General features: G+C 51.6%; 1 protein-coding gene across 1 annotated transcript; it reads right to left on the bottom strand.

The window, feature by feature from the left end:
• Positions 1-331: 331 nt before the first annotated feature.
• On the bottom strand, positions 332-6,245 carry MIEF1 (mitochondrial elongation factor 1). Its single transcript, XM_069102851.1, has 4 exons — positions 6,096-6,245; positions 5,207-5,384; positions 4,810-5,072; positions 332-4,213 (listed from the first exon to the last, which is right to left on the bottom strand). The coding sequence occupies exons 1-4, from the start codon at positions 6,243-6,245 to the stop codon at positions 3,407-3,409; spliced, it is 1,398 nt and encodes a 465-aa protein (XP_068958952.1). The 3' UTR covers positions 332-3,406.
• Positions 6,246-12,654: the final 6,409 nt, after the last annotated feature.

The following is a 12,654-nucleotide window of genomic DNA, read 5'->3' as shown; positions in this document are numbered from 1 at the left end:
CATGTGATCTTTCTGAATTACTGTGGAGTCCTAGAAAAATCCAGGGGAAGAATGATCACTGCAGATGGCCAAGTAAAGGAATTATCTCCTCTGCTTCCAGCCCTCATCGTCAAGCCAATTTTTAAGCTGCAAAGGGAAGGGATGGGGAAACCAAAGGCACCCGCCTAGGCCTGAAAGCTTCAGCAGAGCATCTCAAACTCCTCCTGGGGGAAAGGCAAGGCCCTCAGATGGGAGGCTACTAAGGAACCTGCCCCACCCTTACCAGCAGTCTCCAGACATGAGATCCAATGAGAAAATAGGTCTGATCTACACCAAACACAAAAGCCAAAGCTGGTGCAAAGGATTTGTTTTTATTTTATGTTCCCACTCTCATATGTCATCAACTCCCTTAACCTTGATGTTTTAGGGGAGGAGAAAAGACAAGAGGCAGGTCCCAGGACTTGTGCTGGGCAGGCAGTCCGCCCAGACCACCCGCCCCACACCTGCCCGTGTCACCTATGGATCAGGGACACTGCATACACTGCACTCCCATAGAGCAAAAGGCAGTTTGTGAGCTTGGTCAGAGGCCCTGCAGGTCACAGGGCAAACCAGATTCCAGAGATGGGGAATGAGCAGACAATCCCAGCACCAAGGCCCACTGTCCTGGCGCTCTGCTCAGTCATCACTAGGCCCTTTGAGAGCTGCATCCCCATGGCAGGGCAGTGATGGGTGTCTGCTACAAGCTGGGGAAGGCTGACCTGGCACATCCCATGCCCAGCCATGGCTACACCGGGAAGGGTGTCTATACCAGGCCAGTTTTAGGGCCAGGGCCACTGCCTCATGGGAGGAAGAAGTCTCAACATGGGTCTCTACCTTCAGTCCTCCTACCCTAATGCCTGGTGGACCCTGATGAGCTGTTGGCTCCCTTGTTGGGACCCACTCCATCTTTGCTCTCCCCAATGAAGCAGCAGCATCAAAGGAAGCAAAAGGAGCCAGGCCAGGGGACTGGTAGAGATGGGGGATATGCTTTCTACCAGGAGAATAGACTTTAAAAACATCAGTCACTTCTTTCCTTTAATGATAAGAATGCCTCAAGCAAACACAGGGGCTCAGAGGAAAATATCCACTGTTACCCTCAATTTTTTTCTGGGGGTTGGGGACAAGAACCCCAAAAGCTCACTGACTGATTTGGTTTCTGAGATATGAAATCAGGCCAAATAAATTTAAGAGGAAAGGTGCTTGTGCCAGCACCCCCCTTCCCCAAAAAGCAGGAATTCTGCTACCTGCCCCCTTCATCAGCCAAAAGCTCCATGTCCAACAGAACCATTACCCAGAGCCATTATTTCTTTTTGATCCTATGGACTGTTCCCTGACTCCATCTCATCATATGGCAAGATCAGCCTGTCTTAACCTGGAGATATTATGGAATAATCCTTCCTAGTTCAATTAAGAGGTTCACATTCACACACTTTTTTCCTCAGAAATGCAATGACTTCAGAGACCTGGGGACCCAGTCTTACTGGTTTTGTTTTTCAAGCTTTGTATTTAAAATTGAGGCGCTAATAATGTATTGCTGGTTTGGAGAAGCAGCTAAAGGATGACGGTAGACTTTTAAAATACCTTATTGGGTGGTTCCTCCCAGTGTCCCAGAGGAAGGTGTGTCCTCATCCTCCCCATCCCTCAGGCGAAATCAGAATCCCATACCGACACACAACCTCCTGAACCCCTCCTCCCAAAAAGTAAAAGCACCCATCCTTTTCAATAGGAAACAGAGGGGAAGAGGTGGGGATTCTGGGAAGGGGCCCCAGAACTTCACTTCCTAGAGCACGACAAATACACAAATTCAGGAAGAAGCTGAAGACCTGGTGTCATGTGGACCATTTTGCCATTAAAGTACAAGGTAAAGACGACCAAGTTGTACAAGAATCTCACTGAGTGGGGAGGTAGAGAAAGCAGAAGCAACACTCAGATTTGGCAGTGGGAATACAAAATACTGGATAAGAAGGCCAGAGGTAAGGCCAGCAATAGCCCCTTACCATGAACAGAAAAAAGAAACACAAAACAGTAAGACACAATGACAATATGTATTAAACTCCCCCCCTCCCCACCCCCAGAATGACTTTACATTGCAATAAATAGTGCATTTGTAGCAGCGGGCAACAAGGGGGGGGGGGGAAGAGTCTTTTCCCCTTCCCTCCATCATTTGGCCCTCCAGGGCCCTTCTCTCCCCCCAGGTGCTGACAGGTATACAAGACACAGGGAAGGCATATGCGTGTTCTGGCAGCCTCTGGCCCAAAGCGGGTTGGGGCATTCCTTGAATGCTCCTCTCTCCTTTTCCAAGGGCAAACTGAGGTTTCAAGGAGGCAGGCCTAGCCCCTGCTGAGAAAAGATGCTAAGAAGGGGATGCAGCGCTAACATGGAGCCAGGACGGGTCCTCTGGGTGTCCCTGTGAAGGCACCTCAGCAAGCAGTCTGGCCTCCCCCCACCAGCCACCCACTCTGTCTCTGCCCAGGCTAGACTGCTATAGATAGCAAGGCCAGGAAGATACAGCAAGCCCAGTGATGTGTGATGCCTGAGCTGCCTCTTCTGAACCCCTCCTAGTTAAGGCCAACTCTGGAGAAGTGAGGAGCTTGCCCTTGGAAAGCAATGGAGACGGCTAGCACAGGCCACCTGAGCACTAAGGCACCGAGCTCACTCTGTACCTCCAGGCTCCTCCTCCTCCCAGAGGGAGGGGCGACTGAAGCAAACATTCCCATCCAAGGTGCTCTAGGCCTCTCCCAATCCCTCTGACTGGCCAGATGAGGGAGGCGGTAGGAGGGGCAGGCCCACCTGCAAGCCTGCAGAGCCTGCCTCTGTTGCCAGGAGGGCAGCTCCTAGGCCAGCGCAGTACCCAACCCGCAGACCCTAGACACTCACTTGCCATGCACAATGCATTTCACAAAGATTCCCTCATTGCTACAGAGCAACATTCACTTATGAGACAGTATCTTAATCAAGCAGACATGTTCCAAGGAAAGGAACCAGATGGACAAAGGGGGAATAGCGAAAGACACACAAAGAGAGGTTAAGAGTAGGGCCAGGCTGGGCAGCTGAGGAGGCGACCTTGACACAAATCACCAAGTAACCTATCAGCTTGGGCCCCCCTTCCTCCCCACCCTTCTTGATGCACTTTATGGAAGTTGGCCTCTCTGGAGGGACAGTGAAAAAAACTGGGGGCACAGTGCTTGGTAAGAGGAGAAAAAAAGAACAAGGAGAGCAGGGCAAGAAAAGGCCATTCTAGTTGGCAGGTAGCGACCCAGGCAATGACCAGCAAGACTGGAGGCACCAAGGAACCCAATGAGGGACCACCTTGGTAGCAGAACCCGGAGGGTGTTTCTGACCATCTCCAAGGCCTGACCACCTAATACCAGCATGGCTTTCCACTCTGTTACGTCTGCAGCAGGACCTCTGGCTCAGACAATGAGCAATAAAGGGTGTACCCCAATTCATCTATTTCTCCAGGGGTAAGCTCTGAAAATAGGTTCACCTTGGGGTTCAGGGCACTAGGCAGGACTCCAGCCTCCAGGTAGCCAATCAAAGCCCTAAGTGCCTGCAGAAAGCGGTCAGCAAGCATGTCCTGAGACCAGTCAGCCTCCTCTTGGGCCAAGTGGAGAATGACATTGGTGAGCTGACTGGCAGTGAGGTGGCCCAAGGCCGGGCTGGACTTGCATATAGCCTTGAGGATCTTGAGGCAGAGCGCTCGACAGCCCCCGTCACCCTGGTCCAGGGCCCGGAGGCGGGCAGTCTCTGCAGGCCGCAGGCTCAGCCTCCACAGGTTATCATACTGAGCCAGGCGGTGAGGCCTGGCCACGAGGACCGTGTCCCCAAGGGTCACCGAGGGCAGAAAGTCAATGACGAGACGCCGGTTTTGCTCGTACTGCACTTCCAGCGTCAAGGCCTCAGGGGGTGGAGCTGGGCGGATCACGCAGTCCAAGAGGGACCCAATGGCTGGCCAGTTAATGGAGCCCGCCACGACCTTCTCAAATGTCTCTGCCACAGCCTTGGGCGAGAGGTAACCACCAACCACACAGCGGTCCCAGTAACTGCTGCCCCGGGGAAAGTACTCTGGGTTCTCACGCCGCACCAGGAAGAAGCCCGGCACATTCATGATGGTGTCCTCCCCAGGGATGCAGGACCACAGGTTCTGCTCCAAGACCAGAGGCACAATGAGCTGGATGTGGTCAGCAGTCACGACCTGTCAAGAGAAGGCACACAGTGAAAAAAGGGGGAGGCTGAAACCTGCCCCAGAGTCAAAGAAACTGGACTCCAGCCTCAGCGGCTGCCCAGAACAGCCTCCGCTGCTGCCCAGACCGGCCTCTGCTGCTGCTACCTGCTAACACTGGAATGCCTGGGCCCAGAGGGCAATGAGGGGGCACTCTGGACCTCCCAAGTCTCATGCTCTGCCTTGTGCTGGCCTTCCTAACCTTACCCTACAACCTGTCTCACTGACAGTCTTATCTGCACACCAGATACAGCAGAGGAAGTATCCCTCACCACTCCTTAGTGTACCCAAGGGCAGCTCCACTGTCCACATACACATACACAACAAACTACCTCTTACCTCGGTTGCTTCCTCAAGGCCTGACACAGAAAACCCTCAATGACTGTATGCTGAATTGATTTAAAAGGAAGCCCCAAATAAAAAGGGAGTGGGCAGGGCCCCACAATTCTGTCCTGGAGGGGCAGGGCTTATGATGCAGAAGATGCTATTCTCTCCCAAGCCTGCAACATCTTTGGTCTGAAAGACCAAGGTCATCAGAGAACAGGCTTCCTTGGTGAAGAGACCGTTACCTGTAGGTCATCGTAAAGGCTGCCACTCAGGTACATGTCTCGCAGCGGCATGTCAGGCAGCTTGGCTCGGAGGAAGCCCCGTAGCTCAGCACATATATCCACGGCTGCCTGCTTGGCCCGGGCCTGCTCGCCGGGGGGGATGGCTGCCCGCTTCCGATAATAAGCAAACAGCTTCTCCTGCAGGGACAGGCGGAGCCGTGACTTCTTCAGGTCTACCTGGCTCTTCTTGGTAGCTGGTTTGGGTCTGGGGGGGCAGAAGCCATCTGCCAAGGAAGGCAAAAGAAACTCACATGAGAAGCCCTGGCAATGCTGGCCCACTTTATCCTCCCCTGGGATGTAGCAGGACAGGGAACGGCAGGGTTATGCGGGCTGAGCAGAGAGAGCATGGCCGACTCACCTGCGTCAAAGGCCGACGGGTCAGTGGGCAGGGTCTGCAGGGACCTGCTCAAACTGGTCTTCATGTCCTGCTGCAGTAACCTGGATGATCCCATCCAGCTCGGCTCCTCCCAGCTTCTTTTCCCTGAATGGCTCAGGCGGGTGGGGCTGCTGGGGGCACTGATGGCCCGGTCGTACATCTACAACCCCCCAAGACATGAGGAAGGCAGGCATTCATCAGAGCGTGCACCATGCCTCACTTGGTTAAACACTTAGTTAAATTCTAAGCAGGACTCCTCATGGCACTTCATGGTCTTTGCAGTGTAGGGCACCAACATGCCAACACATACCATAAAACAATAACACATGACCACATATTGGAAAGATTCTGAAGAAAGTACCATGGGAGATCCTAGAGAGAAAGCCATCTCCACCTTCCCCAGGAAGACAGTTATAGAAGAGATGCTTTTGGAGTGGCTTTTTGTAGCACAGCGAGTAAGAGCACTGGCTCCATTGTCGGGATGATCTGGGGATCGAATCCAGGCTCAGACACTTAGCACCCACCCAGAAACACATGGCTGTGTAACCTTGAGCAAGTTACTTAACTTTGCTTTAAAAATTGCTTTAAAAAAAAAAAAAAGAGAGAGATGTTTTTCCAGGATGGGGAGGAACTCAACAGGCAAAGAACAGAGAGCAGAATGTGGTAGGTGGGGGAGGCAGAAGAGCTCAGGACAGTCCCAGCTGTTATCAAGGGCAGGGAATTAGGGTTAGGGTTATCATTATATGGGATAGGTTTAGAAAAGCAAGGTGGCTGCAGGGATCAAACGTCCACAAGGAGGAGCCTGACTCTGCAGGGCTCCTTGTAGCCCCTGAAGCTGGTGCCAGGTCACCTCTGACCAGGCCTCACTCACCCGTTTGACAGCCAAGGTGGCAATCCCCAGCATAGCGGCTCCACCCACCCCCAGCACCAGCCGGGCATTGGACAGCACAAAATCAATGGCGGTGCCGATGCCGTTGTCATCCTTCTTGCCTTTTCCCTGGCGCTCACCAGTCCCCGCCATTGCTCCCCTGTGGGTAAGAGCAGAATATGATACACAAAAACTGCCAGTGAGCGACAACTGACCAGTCAAGGCCGCACTCTCTCCAGTTTCTGCTCCAGAGCCCCTGTCATGACTTCCTGCCCTAGATTTCTGGACAGACCACATGGGCACTCTGAGTACCAGCCAGCCCAAGCCTCTTGCCTCGCCCACTCTGCTCCAGAGGGAGATAACTTGGCCTTATGACATGGTTGGCAAGATGGGGGGGGTGAGAATGAACATATGAACGATTGCAAGAAAAGCTCCCCCTTCTTCATGTGAAACTTACCTGGCACAGAAGACAATACTGGGTCAAATATGGAGACAAAGAAAAGACAAAGCAGGCCCAAAAGCCTGTCTGGGCACTCACAGCATGGTGGCTGCTGGGTTACAGGATGTTTGTTCTTGGGGGAAAGTGTCCGGGTGGGAAAGGTGATATGCAGTGCTCTGGTGAGAAGGGCCATGTGCCCATCTGACAGTGATCACAGTAAGTACTTCTACAGAGACTTTGCTGGAATCAACTAGAAAAAGAAACCCATGAACCCAGGAAAGAAAAACAAAACAAAACTCTCTGACATTCAACGACATTCAGGTTCGGGCCCTGGTCTCAGGTCTCTAGGGTCCTTGGGTTCCCAGGGACAGTCACTGGTCACCACATGTGGTCACTACCTGGGCACAACCGGCCTGCATCCTGAACTGCTAGAACCGCCGCTGTCTTCCTGCGACTCCCAGTCCAGACTCCGGCTGTCTGCAGCACCAACAGCAGGACAATCAGAACCCTGGGATCCCCACTCTGGGCAAGCTTTCCCACCACGTTCACAGGGTATTTGGTTCTCACCCTTCACCACACAGCCTCCAAAAGCACTTTAATCATCAACATTTGCCCTGGTTAATAACTCTGGGCTGCCTTCCCATTACTGCCATTCTGGCTACACGAGTCTCCATTTCATTAGAATGTAAGCTCCTTGAGGGCAGGGGTCACTTTGCTTGTATGTGTATCCCTAGCACAGGGCCTGGAACATGGTAAGCACTTATAAACGCTTGTCTGCTCAGCTGCCCAACACTCTCTTGTCCCAGAGTTTAAGGCCCATATACCCCAACATCTGAGGACGAGGTCAAATGCCACAGAAGAAAAGGACGTTCACTCTTGCCTTCCTTCTGCTGAAGGCCTCGGAAGGCAGACTCTCAAACATGTGCCTTCTTGGCTACAGCCTCCTGGAGAGAGGCCAGCTGGGGCTATTTTTACCTCCCAGGTCAGCTGAGAATTTCCATATAGTTACTCTGCCTCCAAGCCCTCCCCACCCATCATAGAGCCTGCCTAGCCAAGTCAAACCCAGCTAAAGTGTACCAATAGGACTCTGCTGGCTTCCAAGTCTGAATTCTCCCCTGCCTACAAACTAGGGGATTTTTTTCTCCTCAAACAGAAAATCTCATTTGTGAGATTTGTACCAGAGAACACCAGAACGCTCCTGCTCACGCCTAAGTCTCATCCTGGAAACACAGATGCCATAACTGGGGGACACTGGCCCCCAACTACACAGAGACCTAATGAGAGATCCTCTTGGTCCCAGTTCCTGGGGTCTCTGATAAGAACAAATCCTCCAGCCTTGACATGTCTTGTGACAGGTTAGCTTCCTGACAGCTAGCAACCAGGATTTGGCCTCTGGGTTCCATTTCTCCCTCCCTATCTGGGATGACACTTGAATTTCAATTGCAGGCCTGTGTTTAAAACCCAAAGAAAGCAGGCCAGGCTTGTTAAAGAACTCTTCTGCTCGAAGGGCAACACCCCCATAACTTTGGGCTAGACAAGATTTCAAACATCTGGTGACTCGAAGGAGGAAGTTTCACAAGTCCAACTAGAGAAGTGGAAAGTTAAAACTATGACTCACTCTTTCTAAGCTGAGACGAATATATTCCTAATTATTATGGACGAGATAAGAGTTAGGAAGGTCAGGGAGGAAGAGGTTGGGCTGCATGGCATGGCCCCTGGAAACACCAATGACCTAAGCTCTAGATGCAGACCCAGGGAAGGGAAGGCCTACAAAGGGCCTGTTTCTCCAGTTACAAGATGGGACGATGACTACTAGCCACACACGGACTGAAACCTAGGGCAGACCAAGCTGAAAGGGGCTATGGAAACACCCCATTTATACCGGAATTCCACTGATGAATACAAGGCCCAGGAGATCCTCAGTAAACAAGGCTGGCCTGAGCACAAGGGGACAATAATACCCTCCAGCCTATTCAGTGTGGGCCAGAGGCTAAACTTACCCTTCACCCATTGTTATTACCTAACCTCAGGGAGTAGGGGATGGGGGCAGGAAGCAGAGGGCAGCAATGGGGGGGGGGGGAGCACACAGTACAAACAAAGTGGATGGAAAGTGCTCCTGCTTAAACAGCCTGGAGGTTTACAAAGCCTGGAAGGAGAGAGTTATCTTTAAAGCACTTTCTCCCCACCAATCCAGTGAGAGTCAATGCTAGTGCTATTGCCATTTGCCAGTCATGGTGTCAGACCTTTTACTACTGTGATTTCAGCACAGGGCAGAGAGCCCCCTGCTGCCAGGGCAGACACTGGTGCACACAGAGTAGTAACTGCCCTGGAACCCCAGTGTCCCTGCACTGCCTGTGGGTTTGGAGGCCAAGCTTGGAGTAGAGAGCAGAGGGCTAGCCTGCAGACCCAAACTCCAGGGCCTCTGGTGCCTAACTGGCCCTGTGGCCATGGCAAAGTCACTTCTCCTGGCACCAGACAACTCTCCAACTTGTCCGTGAATATGAGTCAGTAGTGACAGAAACCCCACATCAGTAAGATTTCTTTGGACAGTGGCATCTCTCGACACAGATATAATCAGGAAATAGGACAAACCCTGCAGGGCTACACCCAGGGCCTCAGGATCTGGTCAGTAGTACATATGGCACAATGGGCCCTGCCATAAGAGGGCCCTGCCAACTAACTGCGCCCACCATGGCTCACGAGCACAGCAGATGGGCAGGTGGCATTTTCCCCACTTTACTGACACAGAAAGGGAGCTGAGTTTGTGTTTAACCTAAAGAGGACACAAGAAATCAGGAGACTCGGCTCCAGTCTTGATCCCAGGAGGCCCAATCTGAAGCTCTGCTCACTGCTGACCTTTCCTGCCATATGTATTAAAATGCACTGCATTAGGGAGCCAGCACCCAGGAAAATACTTCTCTCCCAACCCAAAGGAAAGAGGGAGTACAAGAGTTTGGCAGAACAGAAAGTAAACACTCAGAGGTTAACTGACTTGTCCAAGACCTCACACAGCTAATAAAGTGGCTCTTCCAGAGATTAATCAGTTGCTACTCTAACTCTGAAAAGCCCTCCTCCCTCCCCACCCCCAGACAGCCTGGAGGTCACTAAGTAGGTTCTGATCTATGCATGAGCCACTGTGACCCTGAGCTCACTTTTACACAGTTTTACAACACCACGCTCCATTTTGTAGATTAATAAAGCTGAGGCCCAGAAAGGAGAATGGATGTCCTGGGTTTGCCCTGTCACGGCCGGGTCACAGATGCCAAGTGCCCAAGTCCAAAGCCAGGCCTCTCTGCACTCCCCCACTCCCGCCCACTGTTTGCTTTCTATAAACTCTTCTTGTGCTTACCAGAGTTAATCTTGCTTCATTCCTTTAGCAGGTAATCTGCTCTTTAAGGCGATCTGTCACAGATACTGGCCTTTCTTTTTCCACTGAATCTCTTTGGGACTTGGACAGTTCCAGATGTTCAGAACATTTTTCCCTGATCTTCACTTTGCTCCCTTTGGATTTTGGCTGATTTTTAAAAATCTGTTTGGTTTTCTTTGATTTTTCTTTGTTGTTTTTCCATCACCATTAGAGAACCCTGGCTCCCTTTAAGCCTCAAGTTCCTGACTCTTTGACTGGGAAAGTACAAAGGGCTTTCTTTCCTTCCACCTCTAGGTGAAAAGCTTGGGAATTATTAACTGCCAGTAGGGATGGATGGCACAGGAGCCACTGGGAGAAGTGAGTGAGGAAGCTCCGGAGAGGTACAAGACCAGACTGGGCTCCAGCTGACCCCTCACAGGCCAGGGTGCTCATCCTTCTGACTTGTCTGCGTGCTGACTGGGGCTCTTGTCCACTTGGTCTTCCTGCCCCCTCTTTCTCTCCTGATCCTCCCCTTACCTGTCTGACCGCTCTGCAGTCAGTCTCCCTGTCTGGCTCATCAGGCCCCCAACTGTGTGTGTTTCCCAGGCTCTATGCTCTATACTCATCCTCTAGCGACTTCATCAGCTCCCAGGGTAAAATGACCACTTCTGTGCAGATCTATATATCCAAAACCAGCCTCTTGCCTGAGCACCAGCCCCCACATCACTGATTACCTATGAAACATTTCACAGCCAATGTTCCCAAGAGATCTCAAACTCACACACTGATATCACAAAGCTCAGTATCTCCAGATTGATGTCAAAAGCACCATCAGCGTGTTCTAGTCTGTCTTTAAATCCAGATCTGACCGTGTCACTCCCGTGGCTTCCTCTTGCTTCTAGTATCTCCAACAAACTCTTTAGATCCTGTCCCCATTTCTGTTGTCTCTTCCCCTCGTATAGGCTGGCCTACTCCCTCACCTTTTACAGAAAACCAGCCCCAACAGCAATCTCTTTCCTTCACAAACCGCCTAGTATTTCGCCTTTTATCCATTTCCATACATGTATAGCTGGGTAATGTATTGATGTCCCACTGTTAGGACGTAATCTCCTTGAACACAGGGACTGTTTTGTTTCTGTATCCCTGAAGACCTATGCCCAAATCTTGAGCACCAGAACTTAAATGTTTGGAGGCTGATTTCTTGGTGTATGAAAGGGGGCACACAGTCAGACTGCCCCTTCTCAGTCTCTTAGGCTGGATCCTCATCCAGACCACAGCCTCTAACCCAGGGTCCTGAAGGATTCTGCCTGAGGCCTCTTCTCCCACTTTCCCATCACTTCAGTGGTGATCATCTCATCAGCTCTGTGCTGGGGACACTCACATTCATCTATCCGGCCCAAACTCTGCCACCCTCCAATTCCACATCTCCTTTCAGACTTCTTCAACTCAGAACCCAGCTTTCCCTCCCCCCCCCCCCACCTTCCCTATTACTGCAGAAGGAAACATCAGACCCTCAGACTTACAGCCTCAGGACCAGCCTGGATTCCTCAGTCTCTCACTCCCCTCCCTCCATAACCATGAAGTTTCCCAGGTCAGCAGAGTCCACCTTTGCAGCACCTCCACAATACAAACCACACAGGGCCCCGACCCTGGTGCAGACCCTCATCTCCTCCCACTTAGACTATGCAATAGCTTGGGGAGGGGGGCAACTCCAGTGTCTCCCCACTCTATCCAGCCACTGAAGTGATTGTTCCTAAAGCAAAGATCTGACCTAGTCTGTCGGTCTCCTCCCTGCAGGGGCCCCCACTCCCAATTCAATAAGCTCCAGTGGCTCCCTATTGCCCCTAGAATCAAACATCCAATCCTCTCCTCCCATTCATTCCCAAATTTACTCCTGGTTCCTCCTTCTCCCAGCAAGACCCTCCAGCTCATGCCTGGAAGGGCTCCCTCATCTCTGCCTTCCCTCAAGGACCAACCAAAGTCCCACCCCACAGGGAGTCATTCCCAACACTCTTCACTCCAGGGCCTTCCCTCTTGAGCTATCCCCTGCTTTCACAGGTGCGGTGTTTGTACATGCTTCCTCGTTGTCTCCCCATTAGAGCATGACCTCCCTGGGGGCAGGAACTGTCTTTCTGCCTTTTTGTTTCCCCAGGACTCAGCACAGAGCCCAGCACAAGGCAAGGGCTTAATGAACGTTTACTGCCTACCAAACAATGCCCGCCTTTTAGGGAAGATGCTTCCTAAAACAGTGCTATGTAAGTTTGAGCTGTTCCTGTTATTATCATCACTACTTCGATTCCACGAAGCTCACGTGCTGTAGTCAGAGACCTGAACTTAGAGTGAGTGAGGAGACCTGGGCTTGAGTCTTAGATCCACTGACTTTTAGCTGACCACATACCTCATCAGTTTTGTCATCTACAAAATGGACATAATAATACCACATCATGATAATAGCTGACATTACCCAGGCTTAGTGTTTGAAGAGATATCTACATCACCCCATTTATTTGTTCTCATTAAGTCCACCTTCCTCACAGGCTTGTTGTAAGGAAATAGTCTGGAAGTCTCTAAATGCCAGAAAGGCAGCAGAGGAAGGGTGCCATTTACTGTCCTACATGCTCATGCAGATGGGAGGCCCTGGCCCAGCCCACGGGGCTCCTCAGTCCCATCCAGGCCCCTCTCTCAGCTTCCCCCGGACCCCCCAGGCTACTTCAATCCCATCTGGATCTTCCCAGTCTTTCGGTTCTAAAGTGTTGATTTTGCCCCATTAAAGGGGG

This window comes from Petaurus breviceps, unplaced genomic scaffold (genome assembly GCF_028583685.1).
Source record: "Petaurus breviceps papuanus isolate PSGF00001 unplaced genomic scaffold, PetGlider_PUasm1.0 558, whole genome shotgun sequence".
Lineage (NCBI taxonomy): Eukaryota > Metazoa > Chordata > Mammalia > Diprotodontia > Petauridae > Petaurus > Petaurus breviceps.
This window is presented reverse-complemented; position numbering and strand designations above follow the sequence as displayed.

What these genes read in the sequence shown, in the direction of transcription:
- MIEF1 (XM_069102851.1), bottom strand. Translation starts at nt 6,245, where the DNA reads ATGGCGGGGACTGGTGAGCGCCAGGGAAAAGGCAAGAAGGATGACAAC. An exon ending in CCCGTCGGCCTTTGACGCAG is followed by an intron (nt 5,073 to 5,206) that starts GTGAGTCGGCCA and finishes CTTCCTTGGCAG; the next exon opens with ATGGCTTCTGCCCCCCCAGA. An exon ending in GCCTTTACGATGACCTACAG is followed by an intron (nt 4,214 to 4,809) that starts GTAACGGTCTCT and finishes TTCTCTTGACAG; the next exon opens with GTCGTGACTGCTGACCACAT.